General features: G+C 48.4%; 1 protein-coding gene across 2 annotated transcripts in view; it reads left to right on the plus strand.

Annotated features, from left to right (window-relative positions):
- The window catches only part of SLCO3A1 (solute carrier organic anion transporter family member 3A1), a 336511-nt gene that overhangs the window by 256904 nt on the left and 55590 nt on the right, over nt 1-24017 (plus strand). For both annotated transcript variants that reach the window (XM_032623298.1, XM_032623299.1), the window contains exons 3-4: nt 10350-10448; nt 19389-19652. In XM_032623298.1, coding sequence (XP_032479189.1) covers nt 10350-10448; nt 19389-19652 — 363 coding nt within the window. The remainder of the gene's footprint in view (nt 1-10349; nt 10449-19388; nt 19653-24017) is intronic.

Here is a 24017-nt window from a genome sequence, read left to right on the forward strand (position 1 = left end):
TAGGTCCTTTTCTTCTCTTGTGTTTCCCACTTAAAGAAGTTCCTTTAACATTTGTTGTAGAGCTAGTTTAGTGGTGCTGAATTTTCTTAGCTTTTGCTTGTCTGTAAAGCTCTCCATCGAATCTGAATGAGATCCTTGCTGGGTAGAGTAATCTTGGTTGTAGGTTCTTCCCTTTCATCACTTTAAATATGTCATGCCACTCCCTTCTGGCTTGTAAAGTTTCTGCTGAGAAATCAGCTCTTAACCTTACAAGAGTTCCCTTGTATATTATTTGTCATTTTTCCCTTGTTTTCAATAATTTTTGTTTGTCTTTAATTTTTGTCAGTTTGATTACTATGTGTCTCGGTGTCTTTCTCCCTGCGTTTATCCTGCCTGGGAGTCTCTGCGCTTCCTGGACTTGGGTGGCTATTTCCTTTCCCATTTTAGGGAAGTTTTCGACTATAATCTCTTCAAATATTTTCTCAGGTCCTTCCTCTCTCTCTTCTGCATCTGGGACCCCTGTAATGTGAATGTTGTTGCGTTTAACGTTGTCCCAGAGGTCTCTTAGGCTGTCTTCATTTCTTTTCATTCTTTTTTCTTTATTCTGTTCTACGGCAGTGAATTCCACCAGTTTGTCTTCCAGGTCACTTATCCGTTCTTCTGCCTCAGTTATTCTGCTATTGATTCCTTCTAGTGTATTTTTCATTTAAGTTATGGTATTGTTCATTTCTGTTTGTTTGTTCTTTAATTCCTCTCGGTATTTGTTCTTTAATTCTTATAGGTCTTTACTGTCTCTTGTAACATTCTTTATTTTAAAGTCTGTTTTATCTGATATGATATTCATTTCTGATGAAATGAAATGAATGAAATATTCATTTCTTCAAGATTCATTTCTTGAATCTTCTCAATCTTTGCCTCCATTCTTTTTTCTAGGTCCTGCATCATCTTCGCTATCATTATTCTGAATTCTTTTTCTGGAAGATTGCCTATCTCCACTTAATTTAGTTGTTTTTCTGGGGTTTTATCTTGTTCCTTTATCTGGTACAAAGTCCTCTGCCTTTTCATTTTGTCTATCTTTTTGTGAACATGGTTTTCCTTCCACAGGCTGCAGAATTATAGTTCTTGCTTCTGCTGTCTGCCCTCTGGTCGGTATTTCTTTATATGATTCTGTATCATCCTTATCTTTGAAATAAGCATCTCTCACTTAAGTAACCAAAAAACTAAAACTTGTAAGGCAAAAAAGAAAATCCTGCTACTAGAAGTACCAGCAAGGAGAATAAGTAACAGCTAATGTTTTTTGAGAACGCCTGTGTTCTAGGAAATTATCTGAAGCCTCTTTTGGGCACTCATACATTTGCTCCTCAAAGGCTCCCAAGAACGTAGGGGTTGTTGTCAGCCCATTTTACAGAGTCAGGAACTGAGGTACAGGGAGCATTTGTGCTGTGACCACAGACACACAGGGTGCAGCGGAGCCTGACACTGCCCTTCCTGTAGTGTCCTAACCTCCACTCAAGGCAGGAATCATCCCTGTCCTATTCCACCAGTGACCCGCAGAAATACTAATGGATTTGCCTGATTTTAGAGTGAGGAGAGGCACTGGGAGAAGCCCCTGAGTTTCTGGATGGCCTTTCTGCTTTTGCTTTCAGCCACGTAAAGAGTTTGTGCTTTCAGCTCCTCAGTGACAGGCTTCGCCACTGTGTCCCTGCCCTGATCGGCTGTTGGTATAGAAGCCAGGCCTCGTGTCACACTCCAGCAAAGAGAAGAATAAAGGCTTGGAGAGAAGGGTCAGCTTTTTCTCCTTCACAAGATACCACATGTGCAGCTGTAGCCTGCCCAGTGACTGGCCTCTTCCTGCTTGTCCACTAGGGGGCAGGAAATAGCAGGACTTCAGGTGGGGCTGGCTGCAGAAGACTCAGGGCCCACCGAGAGGAGGAAAAGCGGGCACCCACAGCGTATTTCCCTTCCCCTGGCTCTTCTAGCTCTTCTAGCACCCAGCAAAGCCAAGGAGCATCAGTGGAAACAAACATCTATGAAGTACTTTATCTGGACCAGGGGTCACGCTGGGCCCTTACATCTGCTTTCATTTATCCCTCCCTGCAAGCGCTATGAAATACATCTTATTAGCATCTCCCCTTTTCAGATGTGGAAACTAACAGAGGTGAGGGACTTGCCCAGGGCTGCCGGCAATTAAGTGGCAGCGCCAGGATTCACACCCAGCCCGGCTCTAGAACCCACTGTTAACCCCACTCACCACACCCACCTCTGAAGCCAGATGGTTTCTATCCACATCCTCGTTGTGGTGCAAGGCGTGAGAAGCAGTGGCTACCTGTGAGCGGCGGGGTTTGGGGTTGGGTTTGGTTGTTATTCTTTAAGTTTGCTTATTTGTGCTTGAGCTCACTGGAGACCCAGTCCTGCAGAGGGCACCAGGGGTCAGCTGCCCCCCAGGGGCCCTGGAGCAAGTTGCTTAACCTCTGTGAGCCTCAAGTCCTTCTGGGATACAGCTGGCATGACGGCACCTGCCTCATCGCATTGTTAGAAGGAATCATGAAATAACGTGCATAAACCACATAGTCCAGACTCTGGCACCATACAGTAAGCACTCGATAAATAGCCAATGGCCATTTTTCTATAGGCACTTATATCACACATGTACGTATACGTGAAAATGTGATAATCACGTGTTTGTGCAGAAAACATATTCCAGCTTAACGAATTGTTGCAAAACAGACACCCACGTAGCCTGCAAATAGACCAAATACAAACCCAGCACCTGAGAACCCCCCCACCCAACCCGTGCCTCCTTCACTGTAACCCCTCCCTCCCTCATGGGCAGCAGTGACCACAACCCTGACTTCTCTGCTATTCATTTCCCTGTTTTTCTTTATAGCTTGACTACCTAGTTATATATCACTACATGGTTTAATTTTGCCGCTTTCAATTCTGCATAAGTGGAGTCACACCAGTATGTATTCTTGCCTGTCTGTGTTCTTTTGGAATTACATCATTTAAGATTAATCCACGTTATTGATGATTTGTTTTCTCTGCTGTATAGTAATTCCAATGTATGAAGATGTCACCGTTTGTTTCTCTGTTGTTCTGTTGTTGGGCATTTGGGTTGTTTCCAGTTTGAGGATCTTACAAGATTGGGATGAGCATTCCTGGATGTGCCTCCCAGTGGGTTTCAGACTTTCTGTAGAGTATTTACCTAGGAATTAGGATTGTGGGTCATTGGGTGAGTTCCTCTTTGGTTTTACAGACACTGCCAAAGTTTTGCCAGAGTGGTTGTCTAATTTACACTCCTACCAGCAGTATGCAAGAGTCCAGATTCCCTACATCCTTGCCAACACTGGGTATTATCAAGCTCTTCAATCAGCTAAAAATCTAATGACATTTCACTGGGCTTGTAATTTACATGTCCCTGAATTCTAATGAGGTTAAGCATCTTGTCCCATTCCATTGTTCCTTTGAACCTCCTCTTTTGTGAAGCACCTGTTAAGGTTTCTGCCCCCTTTCCACTGGTTTGTCTTTTTCTCATGGACTTATAGTAGTTTTTACATAGTCTCGATATGAGCCCTCCGATTCTTGTATGTGTGTTTTTAAGGATGTATGTTCCATGTATGTTTTCCCACATCTTTGCTTTCCTAGTGGGCTCTTTTGATGAATCTAAGGAATGACCTTAATTTTAATGTAGACCAATTTGTCAAGCTCTTCTTTTAATGCTTCATGCTTTCTTTGTTTGGTTTAAAAAATCTCTCCCTGCCCCCAACATCGTGACAGTACTTTTGTCTATTATCTTCCAGAAGCTTTATTGTTTTGCTTTTCACACAGGCCTCCGATATGCCTGGAATTGATTTTTACATGTGTTGTGCAAGCCGACTTTTTTTTCCTATAATTTCAAGTTGTCCTAGCACCATTCATGGAAAAATTCATCCTTCCCCCCACCGCTTTGTAGGCACACTTTGTCATAAATCAGGCGTCCACGCAAGTATGGATCTGTTTCTTGGGCTTTCTCTTCTGCTTTACTCATACGTTTGCTGCTTCTTGTGCCAGAAACACACTGTCTTCATCATTACAGCTTTAAAAGGAGTCCAGTAGGGTATGTCTTGACAATTCTTATTCTTCTTCCAAGGTATCCAGGCTGGTCTTAGTTCTTCTGGTTCTATGTGTGTGACCTGATCCCTTTCTAGAGGCTGTCACGTCAGTCCCCTTGACACATTGCATCTAGAAGGAAGCATATTCCCAGCGCTGAGAGTGACACATGCAGAGAACACTGTCCAGGGAAAGAGCAGGCAGGGGCTGAGTCCCAGCTCTGCCCCTCCCCAGCTGGCTGAACTTGGGCAGACCATGGCCAAGAAGAGTTTCTCCCTCCCCATTTTGTGTCACTGCGGTAACGAGTATTCTCATTCACACACCCTTTCAACAGATTGTGAGCTAACTGTCCTGGGCCAAACTGGCGACAGAAAGAAGAAAAAGGCACCATCTCTGCCTCACAGGGCTTCAAGTCTCCTCCAGCATGTCTGGGACTGAGCCCCGGTCAATGCCAGGTCTGAAAAATGACCCACAAAAAAAATGTCCCATGGTCAAATAATTAACAAGCAGCTTCATGCAACATCCTGTTCTTAGAGATTCACATGTAGCAGGTATAAGATCTGAGATTGTCCTCAAATTTGCTTAACAGTTGTGTTGGTTTCCTACCACTGCTGTAGTAAGTTACCGCAAACTTAGTGGCTTAAGATAATATAAGTGTATTATCTTACATTGTGGAGGTCAGAAGTCCATAATGGGTCTCCCTGAGCTAAAAATCCAGGTGCCAGCAGGGCTGCCTTCCTTCTGGAGGATCCTTTCTGGAGGGGAGAATCCACTTTCTTGCTTTTCCCAGCTCCTAGAAGCCACCCACATTCTTGGCCTCAAGGCCCTGTCCTCTGTCTTCAAAGCCAGCAGCGACTAGTCAAGGCTTTCTCATGATGCCATCGCCGTGGTTCTGTGGTCTCATCTCCTTCTCTGACTCTGAGTTGTATTCCTCCTCCTTCTACATCTACAGGTCCTTTAAGATTACATTGGCCCACAAGGATAATCAGCATGATCTCTTTATTTTCAAGTCAATTGATTAGTGACCTTAATTCCATCTGGAGCCTTCATTCTCTTTGGTCAGTTACAGTAACAGACACAGGTTCCGGGGATTCGGACATGGACATCTTTGGGGACCATTATTTAACGTCCTATACGGTGGAACCCTTAGCCTGCGAGTGCACTCACCCCAGCTTGATAGCGCGTGTAGAGCATTGCTGTGTGTGTTCTTTACAGCACACGGTACAGTGGGAGGTCTTTCTCTAGCCCCACTCCATCATGCACTGTCCTCTTTGGTGCTGACATCATATGGTAGGTTGATTTGTTTATGGCCTTTCTTCTTCCCAAATACCAACTCCACAAAAAAGCAGGGATTTTGTCTGTTTTGTCCACAGCCGTATCTCAGCTCCTTGCACAGAGCCTGGCACCTATAGGTGCCATTATATATTTTGAATGATGGAGAATGGTTGGAGGTCTCTCCAATAAGACAGCAAGCTTCTTGAGGGCAAAATCCTCACCCAGTTCATCTGTCCTTCCCCTGCGTCCAGAGGTGGCTGGTGCTAAGTAGGAAGATTGTATAGCATGGGTGGCAGATTTACACCAGAGGTTCTCAAACTTTCTGGGTTCATTGTACCCTTAGTGTCTTATTTTTCACAGAGCCCTGAGTCTGCAGGATATACCCAGCAATTGTGTTTATCAAGCAGTTAGGTTCAAATTACTTAATACACGTTTGAAAAAAATAACACACATAAATTGAAAGAAAAAGATATTTCTATTTTATTTTTAAATATGTATGATTACTTACTAATGGGTTGTGTGTCCCTGCTGGGGACTACATAGATTCTCAAACCTTGGAATCAGATTGGACTCCACCACCTTCATTTCCTGTGTTCTGCATTGACTTCCACACCACGTTTGCTTTTTATCACAGCAGGTACTGAAAACTCAGTTCACAAAGACAGGATGTATTTGAAAGGAATATTGCTTGATCCAGTGCTGAAACCATCAGCCACCTAGAGTGAGTAGTTGTGAGTAGTTGTATGAGTAGCATCTGACAGATGTTAGCTATCACTGGGTTTCCCTCCAAAACTTAAAACATTTTGCCGTACCCCTGTGAGTTCACTGTGGTACCCCAGGGTGCCTCGACACACAGTTTGGGAACTGCAGATTTACACTAACCTAATTTACAGAGGGCCTCTCTTCAAACCAGGATGCCGGAGTTAGATCACCCTGGGGGTCGTGCCATTCTCTCTCCCTTTGTTCAGTCCTCACATCCCTGGGAAGCCAGGTTAGCATCAGAATGTGCTTGGCAGGTGGGCAGTCAGAGCAAGGGGGTGGACTCTGGACTCTGGTCGGCCAGTCCGTCTGGACCCTTGTGATGCTTGGGATTGCGGCTGCTTCCCCCGAGGAATTCCTCTCTGGAGCTTGGCCTGCTCCCAGCATCAGAGACACAGGCGTCATCCATTTAACAAGCACTCATGGCTCTTTCTGGGTGCCAGACTCTGTTCTAAGAGCTTTACAAATGCGAGGTCATTAAATCCTCCCTATAGTCCCGTGGAATAGGCCTAATATCATTCCCATTTTACAGATGAGAAAGCTGAGGCACAAGGAAGTTAAATAGACCTTTCCCAAGGTCCCCAGAGCTAGGAAGTGGTGGAGCTGGGATTTGAACCCACGTGGCCCATACTCTCTCCAGACCTGCTTGAAGGATGCTTTTCCCCTAAGGGGATGAGAGAAACCTGGCTTCAGAGCCCGCTGTGCTGCTTTCTGACTCACTGTTGGGAAGTGAGGCACTAAACCTTTCCTTCCTTCTGCTGTGAAATGGGCGCAGTAGACTCCCCGTCAGGGCCATTGAAAGAATTACAGCAGATCATGCTTGTAAAGCACCAGGCTCAGGGTAGCAGCACAGGAGGGGCCCTTCTCTCTCTGATCTCTGCGTCCCGGGCTCGCCTCCCCTCCCGTGTACACAATCTGGCAGACAGCAGGGGGCAGCACTGGGCTGCTGAAGAACCTTTTCTCCTGGACCTGGAGGCACTCACCATTCAACACAAGGATTCTGGATTTTAGGGCCGGACCATCTGTTTCTTGTCTATTTTGGCAGAACATTTTGAGGGGGGTTTGCTAAACAAGAACAAAATCACAGCCTGGTGGGCTGAATCGAAAAGAGAATGAAGAAGCAAGTTCAGAAGTACCTTTCTGTAAGATCACAGCCTGCCTTGTGTGCTCTGAGGGGAACAGCATCCTCTAAAGACCCAGGGCTGTGCTCACCGATGCTGCTTGATTTGAGCTGTTATCCTAAGATATTTCTGAAGTGAAAACGGGTGCTTCCTGATGCATGAGCCTCCCATCCCACCCCACCCCACCCCACCCCCACTACTGGATTGTCCCTTGGAAAATACTCGAGAACCCATTGCTGCTAGAGGTTTACTTGGCATCTCTCCAAGGAGGAGCTGCTTTAAAAATATTCCCTCACTTCAACTGAGGGGAAAAAATGTCCTTCACAGAAATAACACGCATCCTATGTCTTTTTTTCTTTTCTTTTGGCCACGAAGCTTGCAGGATCTCAGTTCCCTGACCAGGGATTGAACCCGGGCCACGGCAGTGAAAGCGCCGAATCCTAACCGCTAGAGCACCAGGGAAGTCCCCCTACATCCTTCTTTGGTTTTTGGAATGGGGCCCTACCAGGTTTCTTTGGGGGAGAATTCTGTCCCGTTCAAATGGAAAGCCACAATCCAGCGTTTTGGTGACCCGTGCCCTGTCCTAAAGTAACCAGATGGAGAGACCACCTTGGCACCTGGCTGCTCTGCAGTGGCCTCTGCCCATCCGAGCGGCCAGAACAGATGGCTGGCCTGTCTGGGCCTGGTGGGGCTCTTGTGGGCAGCTGAGCTTGAGGGATGCCCTTCCTTTTGTGTCATAACTTGCACGAGGGCAGGATACCCAGGGCCTGGAGTCTCCAGCTGTCCCATGATGCTGGCTGGCCCACACTCCCACACTCTCCACTGCCCCCATGTGGGGGAGGGGTAACAACACTCTCAACACACGTTTTTTTTTTTTTTTTTTTTTTTTAATTTTATTTTTGGCTGAGTTGGGTCTTCGTTGCTGTGCGCGGGCTTTCTCTAGTTGTGGCGAGTGGCGGCTACTCTTCGTTGCGGTGCGCGGGCTTCTCATTGCGGTGGCTTCTCTTGTTGCAGAGCACGGGCTCTAGGCACGCGAGCTTCAGTAGTTGCAGCACGCGAGCTCGGTAGTTGTGGCACACGGGCCCTAGAGCACACGGGCTTCAGTAGTTGCAGCACATGGGCTCAGTAGTTGTGGCATACAAGCTTAGTTGCTCCGCGGCATGTGGGATCTTCCCGGACCAGAGATCGAACCCTTGTTCCCTGCACTGTCAGGCAGGTTCTTAACCACTGCACCACCAGTGGTTAGGTCCCAACACAAGCTTTAAAACTCATTGGTTGTTTCTTTCCAATGATACTAAAAGCTTGGTCCTTTGACCTATTCAGTATTAATTATCATTTTCATTGTTCAATCTGTAGGGGGTGGAGCAGTGATTATTACATTGAATGGGGTGTATTTAATTTGCATGAAAGGAGGCATGTTATCATGGGGGCGCTGCTGGGGGTCAGAGTGATGGCTAGGACTATGGAAGGGGCGTCAGAAGAGTAGTTGCAGCACCCCTGGCAAGAGAATTGTGTTCTATCTCTGTGCCCCTTTCTTTTGGGACAGGCTGAGTAGTTAGTTTACTTGCTGAGGCATCTTTAGAGTGCCAGTGGCTGACCAGTGGCTCCCCTCAGCCTGCAGCCTGGACAGAAGGATAGAGCTGGCTTCATGATTTTGTCCTGAAGCAGAAAGCCCTTCAGTCTACCTGAGGTACAGCTCTTGCCTTGGACACCCCCTGTCCACAACCCTGCCCCTGTGTCTTTCTCAGCATCACTTCCTGTTTCGCTTTCCCCCATCTGCCAAAGAGGACCGAAGCCAAGACTAGCTCTGCTCCCTAACTCTGCCCAGCTAAGGCCTAATCCCTCCTAATTCTAGCCCATACTTGAAAGAGCACCACGTTCTAGACTTTTCCCAAAACACCCCACCTTTCTCAATTTTCTCTGGTCGGTTATCTCAACCTGAGTTGTGACAAACCAGAGCCAGTGTTTTAACAGAGTGGATTCTGCTGCTCTCCAGATTCCTATAAACAGGAATAACTGTGAGACTGGAGGTCATCGGCTGGGTACAGGAGCAGCTATTTTGAGGCCCTTGAGCTTCTAGATGGCTCCATATCAGAGTAGGATTTCACTGAGGGTGGATTCAGCCCTATTCCTGTTATAGAAGCCATCCTCTTTTCATCCTGTCCTTCATTAAACAGCATTCCTTATAAGCCATCTTTAAGTGATTGCTTCGGGGTTCTGGGTCCTTGTCTGTAAATGAGGAAGACGTGGCTCCTTCGCCAGGTATCTAAAAAACAGTTAAGGTGTCTATAGTTTCCTCTACAAGTCAGTGAGCTCCAGGAAATGAGTTTTTAGTTTGGGCTCAGTGCTTTTCCAGAATGGCCAAAAGGTTTGTGCAAAATTCCAGGTACTATATCCATCAGATACGTTACTTAATCACGTACCTAGTACCACCTTCTCAAGTCCTACAGAAGAGCTTGAGGTCTGAACAGCTGTTACAACAACAGAGAGCAATTCCAAAAATATGGGGGGGGGGGACTGCAAAACTGAAATTAATAAAATGTTTAATTAAACGTGCTCAGGGCATACCATTATGTCAGCTTTGTTGTTTGCTAAATTTAATGCCTGTAAACATTTCGTTACATTTGAGAATAATTTGTGGCTTCAACTTTTCTCACTTCACAAGAATCCCTGAGTTTGCACAATGAGTGCTGAGAAATCTTTGCCAACCGTAAATTAATTGAATTACATAAAGCCAAATAAATGCGAAAGCAAAATTACAAAAATCCTTCCAAAAACGTTTATGGAAGAAAAAATATTTCATGATAGACATGGACGTATTTTAATAGGCTTAGTATGATATGGGGTGGAGTCCTCTAAAAGTAACTGTACTTGGAGCCCACAAATATTTCAAAGCAACCTATTGAAACTATAGAATTCCTGCATGACAGTGCTTCAATAGAGTTTCCAAAACTTAGAAATACTAGCTTTCCCCTCTAGGATTTTTAGACTCATTCCTCTAATGTCATTTGTCTAATCAGACCTCTCATCTGATCAATGTAAAACAGTTTTCTTGAGCTTTGGCAATTTTGCTCAATAAATGGCTTCGGCTTTTAATCTAATCTTGCTTTCATCTTCTTCTTTCAGGAATCCTGTTCACGATGCTGGTGTTTGGACCAGCCTGTGGATTTATCCTGGGATCTTTCTGTACCAAAATCTATGTGGATGCAGTCTTCATTGACACAAGTAAGGAATTTATCTCAATTTCCAAGCGCCGCCCACAAGCCCTTCCTCCATCATAAAGGAGCCCCAGCCTCTGGGTTCTAAAACCTTCCTACTAAGCAGCAGCCCTAATGCATCCCCTTCTCTAGCTGGTGGCCCCCTTGAGATTAGAGGAAAGATTGGGTCGTGAATTTGGTACAGAGGGTCTGGCTTGAAGCATGTGTTCTGCTCGCGTCTACCTAGAGACTGAATAACCCCCTAAGGTTTATTTCACTCCTCAAATCTGAATTTTCCTCATCTGTAAACTCCGGGTAACAAAACTTACATCTGCCTCGAAGGGCTTTTTTAAGATAAATGAGGGGACAGATGTGGAAATGCCTGGCATACACACATGCTCATTGAATGTTGGTCCATGAACCACATGAGGACCCTATTTCTTAAACTAAAAGTTGGAGCACGTGTTCAAGTGCAAATGTACACATGGGGTCAAGGAGACAGAATATTTGAAAATTGTTTCTGTAAGACACTGTCGTGGTGGGCTTTATAAGGAAATATACCATGCCTCAAACCCATTTTAAGCGGCACGTCTTGTGTTCTTAGCAGGAAGAGCAAGTGTATGTCTCAGCCTGCTCTGGGCGCCCCCCCCCCCGCATCCCTAGCATACCTGGATTGAACAGCGTGCTAGTTGAGATGTGCTAGGCTATGCAGTAGTAACAGACAATTCCCAAATCAAAGTGATTTTATGCAACCAAAGTTTATTTCTCAGCCATACTGCATATCCAGTGCAGGTTGGTGGTATTTGGGGGGTGGAGGGTGAGACTTGCCTACTGTAGTCCCTCCAGGACCCAGGCTCACAGAAGTTTCATCTGACTCCTGCCTGCCCAGTCGCCGAGGCAGGAAACCAGCTCCTGTTCAGAAATGACACGCATTGTTTCCGCTTACATTTCAATGACCACAGCAAGCCACCTGGTGTATTAATCTGTTGCTTTGTGACAAATTACCCCAAACTTCGTGACTTTAAACAATAGGTATTTTCTCACAGTTTATTTCTCTGGGTCTGGAACCCAGGAGCAGCTTAGCTGGATGGTTCTGACTCAGGGTCTCTCATGAGGCTGCAGTCAAGGTGTTGAGCTGGTATCAAATCATCTGAAAGCCCACCCGGAGGGGCTCCACTTCCAAACTCACCCCACGGCTGTTGGCAGTCCTTGGCAGATGGGCTCTCAGGCTGGCTCCCACAGATCTCTGTACAGGGCTAACCTCGGCATGGCCTCCCCTGGAGCAAACCTCCCAAGAGAGGGTAAGAGCACCTGAGACAAAGCCACAGTCTTTTGTAACCTAGTCTCACAAGTGACACCTCATTGCTTCTGCTGCGTTTTTTGTGTTAGCAGCAAGCCACTTGTTTCTGTACACTTGGAAGAAGGGATCATTTCATAAGGACGTGAATTCCAGGGGTGGGGATCGTTGGAGGCCGTCTCGGTCACGACTCAACTGCGTGCCCGAAAGAGGACGCTGTGTTCCTGTGCTGCTTAGCGAGTTGAGAAGCCATGTTTCCTTTCTCTCTGAAAACGGTGCAGGAAGCCTTTCCAGCTTCTCTGTCTCATCCCGATCTATTCCCAGGATCAATAAGGACTCTCAGTCCCCTGGTGTTCAATTCGTCATCTCTTGACAGGGCTAAATTTACTAATTCACCCCAAAGACATAATCTGGTTTTAAATCCAATCAAGTCACTCTGTGATTCACTCCATTAATCCCAGTGATATATTTACTTGTAGCTAATGATGTTACAGATTTCCAAACGGGGGAGAAAAATCAAATGCAGCCTTATTTGTTTGTTCGTTTTAAAGTGCTGGGTCTGTTCAGGAGGTGATTGAATGCCGCTGTTTTGTAGCCCTTGGTTGGCCCTTTGAACCCTATTCCTAGCGGGTGGGATGACTGGTGGCCTGGTCAGAGAAACAACCCATGGTGACGGTCAGCTGCCACCTTGCTTCTACGGACAGAAAGCCGGCTTCCGCCACTGCACCAAAGGCAGTACAGGACAGGAGTAGCAAAGGAGGGGAGGAAAGGGGGCACCCTCCCAGTGCATGGGGAAGGCTGCCTGCGGGGAGAAGGCAAGTGTCCAGGCAGCCTATCCTGCCCTCAGTGTATTAGCAGGGCCCCCTCGAATCAAAGCTTGTGGAGTACCAGAATCCCTGAGCCGGAAAGAGCCTCAGACATCATTCTCTTCCAACTCTTGCATTATGTAGATAAGGAAACTGATGCCTAGAGAGGTAAAGGGATGTACCCAATCCAAGGGGTATATCTATATAAAACCCAGGTCTCAGAGCAAGCATGTGGAGACACCCCTCGCCAAGATTCCTCTTGGGAATTAAATAGCCTCTTTTTCTCAGTGACTAGAATGGCCAAGAGGTAGACAGGTGGCTGGAGGGGGCTTAGCCCATCCACTCGCAGCCCCCTCCGTATGCCATTCCCTTGCTCAGGCCATCCCCTCAGTCTGGAGTGCCGTCCCCAGCCATTCTGTTCAACATCTGTCCTCACCTTTCAAGGCCCAGGGGAGTGTCATCTACGGTTCTAGACTCATTGGCAGTTTGAAGCCTCCCATACCTGAGACAGATGGGCGCGTTTCCGTTCCGTCTGGGCACCCTGCTGATGGCCGCCTTTCCCCAAAATGAGTTAATAGCAGACTTCCTATCTGATGAGTCTCGAAGGACTGAAGGATGTGTTGTGAGTCACCCTCTTTGTTTGCATCCCTTCTGAAGGCCCCCGGAGGGCTGGTGCCACCCTTTACCACCAGAGGGCAGAAAAATATAATTTATTCTATTCAGGAGCCAGTCACAGAATTCCATAGTTGCCAGCAGTTTTCTAATCTTGTGACTGAGACTTGTCATTCTGTCTGTGAGTGGATCGGGGCTGTATTTCGAGGAGTCGGTTCTCAGTTCTTTCAGGATGACCCTTCCCTGTCTTTTCCTCACCGACTAAGACAGAGCCCCTCTTTCGGGCTGTCCAGCCTATGGGAATGTGCCCTTAAGCGTGAATGTACAGGGGCCACGCACACAGCCATATGTTTCTGAAATTCCAGCTGAGAGTTGAGCGGGGGACTGGGAAAAGCAGTGGCCTGGGAATTGTGCGAGGTGGGCAAGGCAGGTCCCTGGGAGACCCTTGTTATGGGGTAGTTGGAGGAGGGCATGTGCCTTTCACCAGGCAGCCTAGCAGCGGCTGAGGAAACAGGGCGGAAAGGCAGAGACCGGTGAGAGAGTCTGGTTGGAATCTGTGTGTCAGTGAAGCTGGGGCTGCAGGGGAGGCGGTTGGTTGTAGGAACAGGCCAGCTATGGGGCTGCAAGACCCCAGGGGCAGCTCCCCAGGAGGGCTGCCCTGGCCGCACTCAGACACAGGGATTCTGCTGCTGCTGCCTTTCATCCGTGTCTGAGCCCTCTGTGGCTCCTTCGGCCCCTCTTCTTAGGGAGGATAGATGCCTCCTCTGACAGCCTGGGGAAGGAATGATGGTGCCTGCAGAATTTCTTTTCTAGAACATCTTTGTAAAGCTGAGACCGGTCAAGAGCAGGACGTAGGAAGAAGAAGGGCCTGGTAGCAGAGTAGACCCCTGAGCACTGGACTGACCAAGCTTCGCAGTGTGGGGTTAACAAATTGATGACAGTGGCAGCCGTGAATTGACCCCTTTTTAAATACATAAATGCCTCTTGGGAACCTCACAGATGATGTGTCCCCCTGCAGTGATTATGAGTTCTGAGTTCAAATATCAGACCAGACCTCCGTTCACATCCCAACCACACCCCTAACGAGCTGTGTGATCCTGGGGCCATTTCTCCTCATGGGTCTATGTGTGGATGACAGGATCATGTTCATCATACAAAGCAGTTAATACAGTGCCTGGGGAATAGTAAACACACATAAAATTAGGTGTAATGAGGAACAGAGAGGTTAACTCACTGCACAGCCCAGGCCTATCTGACCCCAACTGGGCAGCTCACTTCCCTGAAACGTCTCCAGGAGTTTAGCCAGAAGCCTGCCCCCTTCCATGGACAGAGGCCTTGCTGAGATGCCCTGACTGCCAACACTTCCGTACAGACTGGCCCTAAGGCACACCAGCCCGCTGTGCTGCAGCTGCAGCAAGATACGTCCATCCATTGGCTTCACATAAAAGGTCGACAAGCAGAGAGCATCCAGCTCTGCCACCCTGGGGCTGGCTGCCACCGCCAGATTCCTTCACGTTGGACTAATTAGTCCAGTGGCTGGGATTCTGAACCATCCATGCTGTCCTCCATCCCCACCCCCTCCCTGTCTCCAGTTTCTAATTAGGTCTGGAACTTAATGATACTCTTGGACTTCTTGAGTCTCATAGCAAAAGTTTTACAAAGTAGGCTAGAAAAATAGGTAAATGGACTGAGGAAAACGAAGCAAAAATGCTCAGAGAGCCATAGTATCGCTTACGCATCAGTATGGCCTGGGACTTAGTCAGTGTTCCCAATTTGCTTTGATCTCTTCTTCTCGCAGTCTTGGGTATCCTCATGGGTGACTTGGTTGGTTAGTTTTAAACTGGTTTAACCCCGTTCCTGGGGATTTCTTTCGTTTGAACCAACAATGGTAGTGGTCCTTGGAAATGGAGGGAAATCTCAACGAAGCCCGTATGTTTATATGACCTTCAACAGAGGGAACGAACAGCTGTCAAAGCTTGCTCAACTCACCCAGCGAAACTATGAAGCCCTCTAAATGTTGGATTCCAAGAATGCGAGAGTCAGAACAATAGCTTTTATAAAGCAGAAATCTTAACAAGCCTACAGGCGCATATGCAAAGGTAGACCCACCCTGTGCCGACCTCGTGGTGACCCAGGGGGTGGCTCTCCCTGCTCCCCTCTGCTCCCTTCCCAGCATTTTTCCTCAGTGCCTGGAATGACCAAGGGGCAGGCAAGTGACTGGAGGGAGCTTACCCAGGACACTCACAGAGTCCCCTGAGGATGCCAGGCCTTTGCTCGACTGTTCCCACAGCCCAAGATACTGTCTCCACCCTGTCCTTCTCAACATCTTTCCTTATCCACGGTTCTAGCTTCATTGGCAATTTGATGCATTCTAAGTAAATGAGACAGATTGGTGCTCTTCAGTTGTGTTCTGGGCATCTTCCTGACAGCCGCCTTCGCCAAAAGGCTGAAACTGCAGTCATTTTTTAAGATCAAGACACTAACTAGAACCAGATAGAAAGAGAAGTAGAGAGATTTTCATGCCTGGTCCCCTACCTGGACCTAAAAGAAGACCATTGCTATTCTAAGCCTGCCTGGGACCACTTTTCTTAAAGGGTATGATTTTTATTTTTATTTTTTTGCGGTACACGGGCCTCTCACTGTTGTGGCCTCTCCCGTTGCGGAGCACAGGCTCCGGACACGCAGGCTTAGCGGCCATGGCTCACGGGCCCAGCCACTCCGCGGCATGTGGGATCTTCCTGGACCGGGGCACAAACTTGTGTCCCCTGCATCGGCAGGCGGACTCTCAACCACTGCGCCAGCAGGGAAGCCCAAAGGGTATGATTTTTTATTTCCTACGCCTTTTGTACTAGTCAGGGTAGGCTGAGTTATGCTGCAGTAACAAACACCCCCAAAATGTCAGTGACTTGGAAATACTAAAGGTTTATTTCCTGCTTGTGTTATATACCTGATGCAGGTCAGCAGGCACATTTTGTTCATTGTAGCTTCTCAGGCATCATCTTAGGGAGGATTCCACATGCTTCATGATCAGGCAGGAATAAAGAGCATGGGGAGTCATGCACCAGCTCATACACTTCTCCACACGGAAGGGACATGTGTCTCCTCTCTCGCGTTTCATTGGCAAAATTCTGTGGTGCGTGGCCACACCTAACTCCACAGTAAGGGAGGTGAAACCCTCCTCGTTCTCAGAGGAGGAGACCCAAATGCAGACATGGGTAATGTCTAGCAGACATGCTTTGCCAGGCCACGTAGAGAACTCCCCTTCAGCGTAGGTAATGCTAGAACAATATCTGCTAAGCGATGACAGTTGCCAGGCCAGGGGGTGGGGGGTGGGGGTGGATATCCCTCTTAAATGGCCAAGATGCCTCCTGAAAATACTATTCATTGTAGAGATGGGTAGAGAAAAGAAGTGCCTCAGAAAAGACGTTTCTCAGGCTGGTGTCAAGCATTCGTTGTCTTCCCAAGAGCCACCAAAATTGGGCTGAAGCTCCACTCACGAGGCTGACCGGTCCTGAGGGCAGCACGCCCCAAAGCTGAGTGGTTTCTTCTTAGCCTGTTATTTCTCTCCCTGCCACCATCCTCTGGATAATTGAAATGGAGAGGAAAAAAATCAATACTTCCCAGAATAGTCAACTGTGATTTTCCTGGCTCTGCAGATCCCTGCCCTCCGCGCATCTCGCTCCAGACCCGTCCCCCGCCCCTTCCCCAGCGGCAGGTGTGCTCTGAGGCTGACACAGATCAGGTACCCTCCCGTCTTGGGGATCGCGAGTGCGTGTCGGCTTTCCACCCACAGGCAGAGGCCTACAGGGAGCGAGTTGCCAAATTCACATAAACATCCACCTCCCCCAGCGCAGCCCCTCTCGCGGGGATGTTTTCTCACACATAGAAGAGTCACTGACTTCCTATCTAAAATATGACTTTCTATGTGCTACTGATTTTGTTCTGCCAAACAACTGCCAGGATTTCTCTCTCCCCACTGGCTCACATCTGCCGGATTTATGGGGTCCAAAGACAAAGGAGGGAAATACTGTAGCTCCCTTTTCCCGTCTTTTGTTTTCATTCATTGCTTGGCAGTAGGTGAGGAAAAACAGTAAGCGAAGAGATATGGGAACATATGTATATGTATAACTGATTCACTTTATTATAAAGCAGAAACTAACACACCATTGTAAAGCAATTATACTCCAATAAAGATGTTAAAAAAAAACCCAAAAAAAACCCAGTAAGCGATTGGTGCAAACAGTCTTGCTTAGCTACCCAAGGTGGTGTGACTTCCTCTTCTCTTCTCTTGTTTGCATAAAGATGCTTTCCAGATCACCCTGTGTTTTCCCATGCCATACTCCTTTTAAAAAAACTCCCATTTATATAAATATATCCCTAAAAGTGAAACATTAAGAGCTCCCATAGATGAGAGCCGACTCTGTGTCAGGTGACGCTTTTTCATTACCTCTCATCCTGGAAACCACTGTCCATGACTATCATCTGTATTTCACAAATGCTGAAACTAAGGGTCAGGGAGGGTGAGTAACTTGCCCGGCATCACCTGCTTGTAAGTAACAATGCTGGGATTCAACCCCAAGCCCACTAGAGTATACACTCTATAGAGTATACACTCCTCTCTGGCATGAAGCCGCACAAAGGCAACTGGCCCGTTCAGGTGCCCTGGTTATTGCTGCTGGGCTCATGTCAGGGTCTCCGGGACAGAGACTACCGATGTTGTAAAGGCCAACTTGCCAACTGTCAGAAGAGCTGGTGGTCTTACCCATTGCACAAAGCACAGGAATTATCCACTAAGGGCCCTCCAGGGAGCCCAAAACAAAGACCTGCCGGTCGAGGGAAAGAGTGTAGCCCTTGGCGACTGGATGCCTGTGTTCCAGTCTTCAGCTCTGTGGATGTAGACAAGGCACCCAGCCTTTCTAAGCCTCGATTTCTCCATCTATATGAAATAGGGACAGTAAAAGGCCCTACCTCGTAGGGTTGCGGGGAGGGTTGATTGGAACAGTTAAGAATGCACTCCGCGTGGTGCCTTGCGCAGAGTAAGCCCTCAGTCAATGACGGCTGGTGTTTTCATTACTGTTAGCTGAAGAGTCTTCAGGGAGAGCACTTTACAAATGGGGGAGTGCTCATCTGATGACTGTGGTCATTTCTCTTGCCAAGCCCATCCATCTATCTGGTCCAGGCCTGCAGCCCTATTAGTTCTTGGCTCATATGCTGTGGTCCAGACCTCCAAGAATTTCCTTCCATGCTCCAGGTATATGGAATCATCATCAAAGAGACATCTCTAAGCAGCTCATGCAGGAGCGCCCTGCTCCAAAAGGCAGTTGTAGAGAGAGGGAAAATCATCTCCCAAGGGGTAAGCGGTAGCTTACATCTTCTTGACTTCAGCTGGCAGATCAAAGTAGTCACAGACAAGAGAGCCAAACCACATGCATGTTGCCTTAAAGCATGGACCTTGGCTGCAGAGCTTTCTAAAAGAGGACTGGCCCCCCAGACCACAGGCCACAGCCAAGGTTTGAATTAACCCATCCCCTAGCAGCTTGGAAACACGACCGTCAGCATAAATATTAAGCTAGCATCATTTAAGCGCTTAAGTGCTTATCCTGAACACCTTGTGTCTGGTGGTGCTCATTTGATCTTCCCAACTCGATATGGGTAAGTACCGTCATAGCATCAGTGTTATACACATCAGTCAGCCGAGGCATGAAGAGTTCAAAATTGCTGGCCTGAGGTCGCACAGCGAGAAGTGGGCAGGATTTCAGTCCAGGTATCCTGGCTCTTGATTTCCATTCTGCGCCGCCCCGTGTGATCTGTGAACTGATTTAAGACGGGGGTGGGGTGTGGAACGGGATCTCAGGTTAGCTGCTTCGTAGGGGGTGCGAGTGAATATACATGGAAAACTATACCCTTGAGCAATAAATGTTTCTGTTTCCCTGTGTGTTTGTTAGCAGACCTTCGCAAGCTCTGCCAAGACAGTCAACTCCAGCCTAAATTCAGAGGGTGACTGTTTTTGTTTAGACTGATGCAAGCACAGGGTAGACAAGAAGATGAAGGAGGGAAAGCCATCAGCCTTCAGCTTGAGGAAAACCAGAAGCACGGCTGTGAAGCCCTAGGCTGCTTTGCCCATGGGCCAGTCTTCCCCGCCCCAGGCCGTTTCCAGAGCCCTCGGCCTACCTGTAGAACTGATTGCAAACCTCCACCGAATGCCAGGCCCCGCCAGGTCCCCTCCCGCTAACCGTGCTCTTTCCGATTGCAGGTAACCTGGACATCACCCCGGACGACCCCCGCTGGATCGGAGCCTGGTGGGGTGGGTTTCTGCTCTGCGGTGCCTTACTCTTCTTTTCTTCCGTCTGGATGTTTGGGTTTCCACAGTCTCTGCCCCCGCACTCAGACTCCGCCCTGGAGAGCGAACAGGCCATGCTCCCGGAAAGAGAATACGAGAGACCCAAGCCCAGCAACGGGGTCCTGAGGCACCCCCTGGAGCCGGACAGCAGTGCCTCCTGCTTCCAGCAGCTGAGAGGTAAGGGCGCCTCATTGGCAGGTGGCACTCAGGACCGGATGCTGGGGGACCTGAAATAGAATCACACTGGTTTTGCGTGATTTGCCTTCCCTGGCCCTGTGCTTAACTGATCCCTGAGAAGTAAATGCACTTCATAAAGCAAACACAAAGTTACTACCATTTAGCGAAGGGGCAGCAGACGAACCACCACCCCTGCCCAGGCCGAGAGCCCAGTGGCTAACATAGCACCTGATGTACGATACACATAAATGTGCGTAGAAGGAAGAAAGGGAGCGAGGAAAGGAGGGAGCTGGACGTTTCATGGCCCTCCTTTGAACTCTTTCAGGCCACTTACAAGCGCATTGAAGCAGTGTAAGACTTTGAAGTTGGCTCCCTTTGCCTGATGCAGGCGTTCTGGAAAAGCCACATCCGAAGAGCATTTCCTTAGATTCACTCTGTCCTTCCATCCCCTCCATTAGAGATGAGAGCTGTGTTCCTCTGCAAAGAAAGGTTAACTCAGTCTCGAGAGCAGAGTCGCACTTTAGAATGCGGCAGAGCGCTCATCATCATTTTTAGAGGAAACAAGTGCATCTTTTCTGACAAAATGGCGAGACACGAACAGCGATGCAGAATGAGGATGAGGAACCCCGTCAACAGCCCCTGGTTATCTCCACATTTGCTACAGCCTCTTAAGAGGTGAGGATGACGACCAGACAGCCTCAAAGCTGCTCGGTGTCTATCCTGGCCCCCTCCCCACTGAGAGGTATGCACGGTGCTCCCTAATTCAAGGACCTCTTCCTGCTGGATCCCCTGAAGGACTTGCTGGATTTTGGAAGTGGGCAGGAGCAAGGCTGAGGTGTTACTTCTCGGGGAGGCTGGGGTGGGAAACAGGTGGACCGTTACCTCTGCAGGAACCGGGCACACAGCCAGGCCCACTTTCAGCAGCTGCCACCTCAGGCTCGCAGTGCTCGACTTAGAGATTTGATGAGAGTCTCTTTACTGAGCTCTGTCTAACGAGGTGCACTTTCCGTGGAGATGCTTGAGAACCACGGAGAGAACCTCGGGTGACCTTGCACTCAGATCCCCGCTCTGCCCTTCACCGGCTCTGCGATCATTAACTTCTCCGCGCTTCTCTCCACAAGTATAGAGTTGTAACACCGTTCCTCGGTGACACCGTGGTCGTGAGAATTCCCTTGGAAGATTGTCAGTTAATACCACCTGTTAGCCAGCGAGGAATTCAAAGAACTTGTGCTAATTCCCAGAAGAGACTAATTTAAGAACCTAATGTCATGTTTGACTCCATGTTCCGGGATGGCTTCTACCAAAGTCGTCATGTGGAATTGTAGATGATCTCTAAGGGTGAGAATGCTCTGTTAGATGAGAAGGCCCCGTGCTTTGTGTCCTCTGAGGTTGCCCTGGTCTGGACCCTCAGGAGTATGTGCTTCTTAAAATAGGCTCCCCAAATGGGCCCCCTTCAGGAGCCCCCAGGTGGCTGGAGGGTGATGCCTGCTGACCCTCTGATAGCACAGCTGGCCACACAGTGTCCCAGGGACCAGATCCACGGCAATAGATGGGGCTGGCTTGAGAGCGGGCCTTGCAGAGGGCACCTTGGACCTGGGCGGTGGCAGCCTTTCCAGATTTTTCCTCTTCCCAGGATGATGGCCCTGCTTTCCTAAGCCTCTGATGGTAAGAGCTATACCTGTAATCACTCATCTTTCATCTCTGGGGAGACACAGGTGAAAATGATACAATTGTGCCATCAGAGAACTCGCTGTCCAATGTAGCGACAGGCCGGCAAGTCAGAAAGGTGGCCTAATGTGATGAGAACTGCAGTACCGGGCAGCACCATAGGTTATGGAAATACGGTCAACAGGCAGCGAAAGCCCACCTCTTGGGTCCAGTGCAGAGCTGAGCTGAGTCTTGAGGGATGCCATGGTTTCAGAATTCTCGGGCTCTGATTCAATTACTGGTTAACCCATTTGTTAATTCAGTCAGCATTTACTGAGATCCCGCCAGGCTCCGGGGACACAGCGGTCACCAAGGCAGCTTAGATTCTGGAGCAAGTATAGTAGCAGGGGAGGCACGCAGTGGGCAAAGTCGAACCAGTGACAAGATGAGTGCTGAACTTGCTGTGTCTGAGCTGACAAGTACACAGTTGGGTAGATGGGTCTGAGGCTCGCTAGATCAGAGCCATCACAAGTTATGGCCTGTGTGTACATGGGCTCCACTTGGATAGTTAATGATTTTTAATTTAGAATTAGCAATTCCCAGAGGCATCAGGTCCATTAATGGACCTAAAGGATGCCCAAGCAGGAAAGGAAGGCAGCGTGTCTAGAAGAATCCCCAGGAGCCAGGGTACAGTGGAGCGAGCTATCATGCTAATAAATTTTACACATGCCAACACACGGAGAGGGAGCCACGGTGGTTTATATCCTTCACTTTTTCCACGTGAGACAAAAATGTTTCTGCCACGTGGACATTTCCACCAGAAGCAGCACGTGATGCTGCCAGGCGCTCCCAAATTCTTCACCTGATTTGCAGCCTCGGAAGCCCCGCTGGTCTGCATACAGCCTGCAACACATTTACGGGTACAGATAAGCTAAGCATCGTTACACATATCAGAGGAATTAACATTGCTCTACATGTTGCAATTTCTCATCCGTTTCATTTGAGCTTGCAAACGGGTTTCTTTCCTAGCCATCAATCTGTGTGCCCTGCCAAGCTCTACAGATAGCAAAGGCCCCTGAGAAGAACTGCCGTTGGCCCGAGAGCAGCCACTCCACCTTCCTTCCCTCTGGGACCAAGACACACAGCCTCTTCTGCTCCTGAGAGAGCTGTGGGGCTGCTCACCTGGGTTCAAATCCAGCTGAGCCACTTTCCAGTCATACAACCTTGATCGTGTCTTTCAGCTCCTCTTGGTTTTACAGTGTGGTGTCTGGTGTAACTTTACAGCAGCTGCATAAGGTCAGCACTAGGACTTATTACCCCTTATAGGTGACGACATAGAGCTCCCATTCGGTGACAGAGGACTTCAGGCCTGTGATCACTTTCCAGAGCCCTCTCCCCCCAGAGCAGGCTTTGAAGGTCTATTTCCAACAAAGTCGACCACCAGTTGGGTTTTGCAATTGTTATAAGAAGGTGAGAGATGGAAAGCTCAGAATCTTGTTCCAGAACTGTGTAGAGAAACTGTTACTTGTTGCACAGCCCAGACGTCCCCGTCTTGCGGTGACTGTCACATATCCATTTCACAAAGCAGGCAGCAGGGGAACAAATGCTTGGGCTTGTGAAACTCCAGCATCTCCCCCAGGTGGGAGCCTGCAAATCCAAGACACGTTTTTGCATCTCAGCTGTGCCACCAAAGAACTTTTCCTTTCCTCCCTGACTCTAAAGCCCCTCCTCCCTCTTCTTGCTCTTCAGGGCATTTTGCTGATTCATCTTTCAGGAACCCCCCCACACCACCACCACCACCTCCCTCCTCTTGTGTTTACTGCTGTGTCCACGCCTCCCCTTTCCGGCACAGTGAGCCCCTGGGGGCCGGGACTGCACGTAGCGTGGTCTCGTTGAATCCGATGCTCAGGGTTTGCAGAATGGTTTCTAAAAGTCTAGATCTGGTGGGAGGAAAGAATTCAGGGGGACGGTTAACACACAAATGGACAGTATTCTCATTAGCTAGTGTGTTTATTCTCACATCCACCGTTGTGTGTTGCATTTGGAAATTGGCTCCAGCGTCACTTGCCCTGGAGGGGCCTTGATGGTTAGGACCCGGGCCCTTTCTGCAGCCACGGGTTCCTGCAGCCACGGGTGTGTCCAACTTCCCCATCACGTCCTGTACAGTTTTCAGAACACCTCACGCACTCTTCTCTTTGCTGCTGTTTCTGCCTGGAACGCCCTACCTCCCTTGATCCACTTCTGGGCTGGTCTCGGTCCCTACCTTCCCAAGGAGCCCTTGCCTATAGCCCCCCTGTGCTCATGCCCCTGTCTGCTCAGTACTAGATTAGCTGCATTCCTCTGTTGCCCTCAAAGGCCCCGCAAAGCACTTGGGGTAACCCCCACTACACAGTAGCCCATCTGTTTGCCTGCATCTTCCCAAAGCTTGTGGCTTCTCCAAGGACACGAAGCTCTCATTCATCTTTTTTGTTCCCACTGCCTAGCTTAGTGCCTGGCATGTAGGTAATATGGATTGAATGAATGAATGGGTAAACAAATGAACACTTTCTTGCCAGTGTGCCCACGTACGCACATACACACATAATAGCAGCTAACGTTTGTTTTTCCTGCACCATCATATTTAATCCCCCCCCAACCCCATGAGACATTGGTGCCATTTTACAGACCAGGAAATTGAGGCTTACAGATGGAAAGGAAAGGCGTTTGAACCGTGGAGGG

The sequence above is a fragment of the Phocoena sinus genome, chromosome 2, assembly GCF_008692025.1.
Source record: "Phocoena sinus isolate mPhoSin1 chromosome 2, mPhoSin1.pri, whole genome shotgun sequence".
In the NCBI taxonomy this organism is placed as follows: Eukaryota; Metazoa; Chordata; class Mammalia; order Artiodactyla; family Phocoenidae; genus Phocoena; species Phocoena sinus.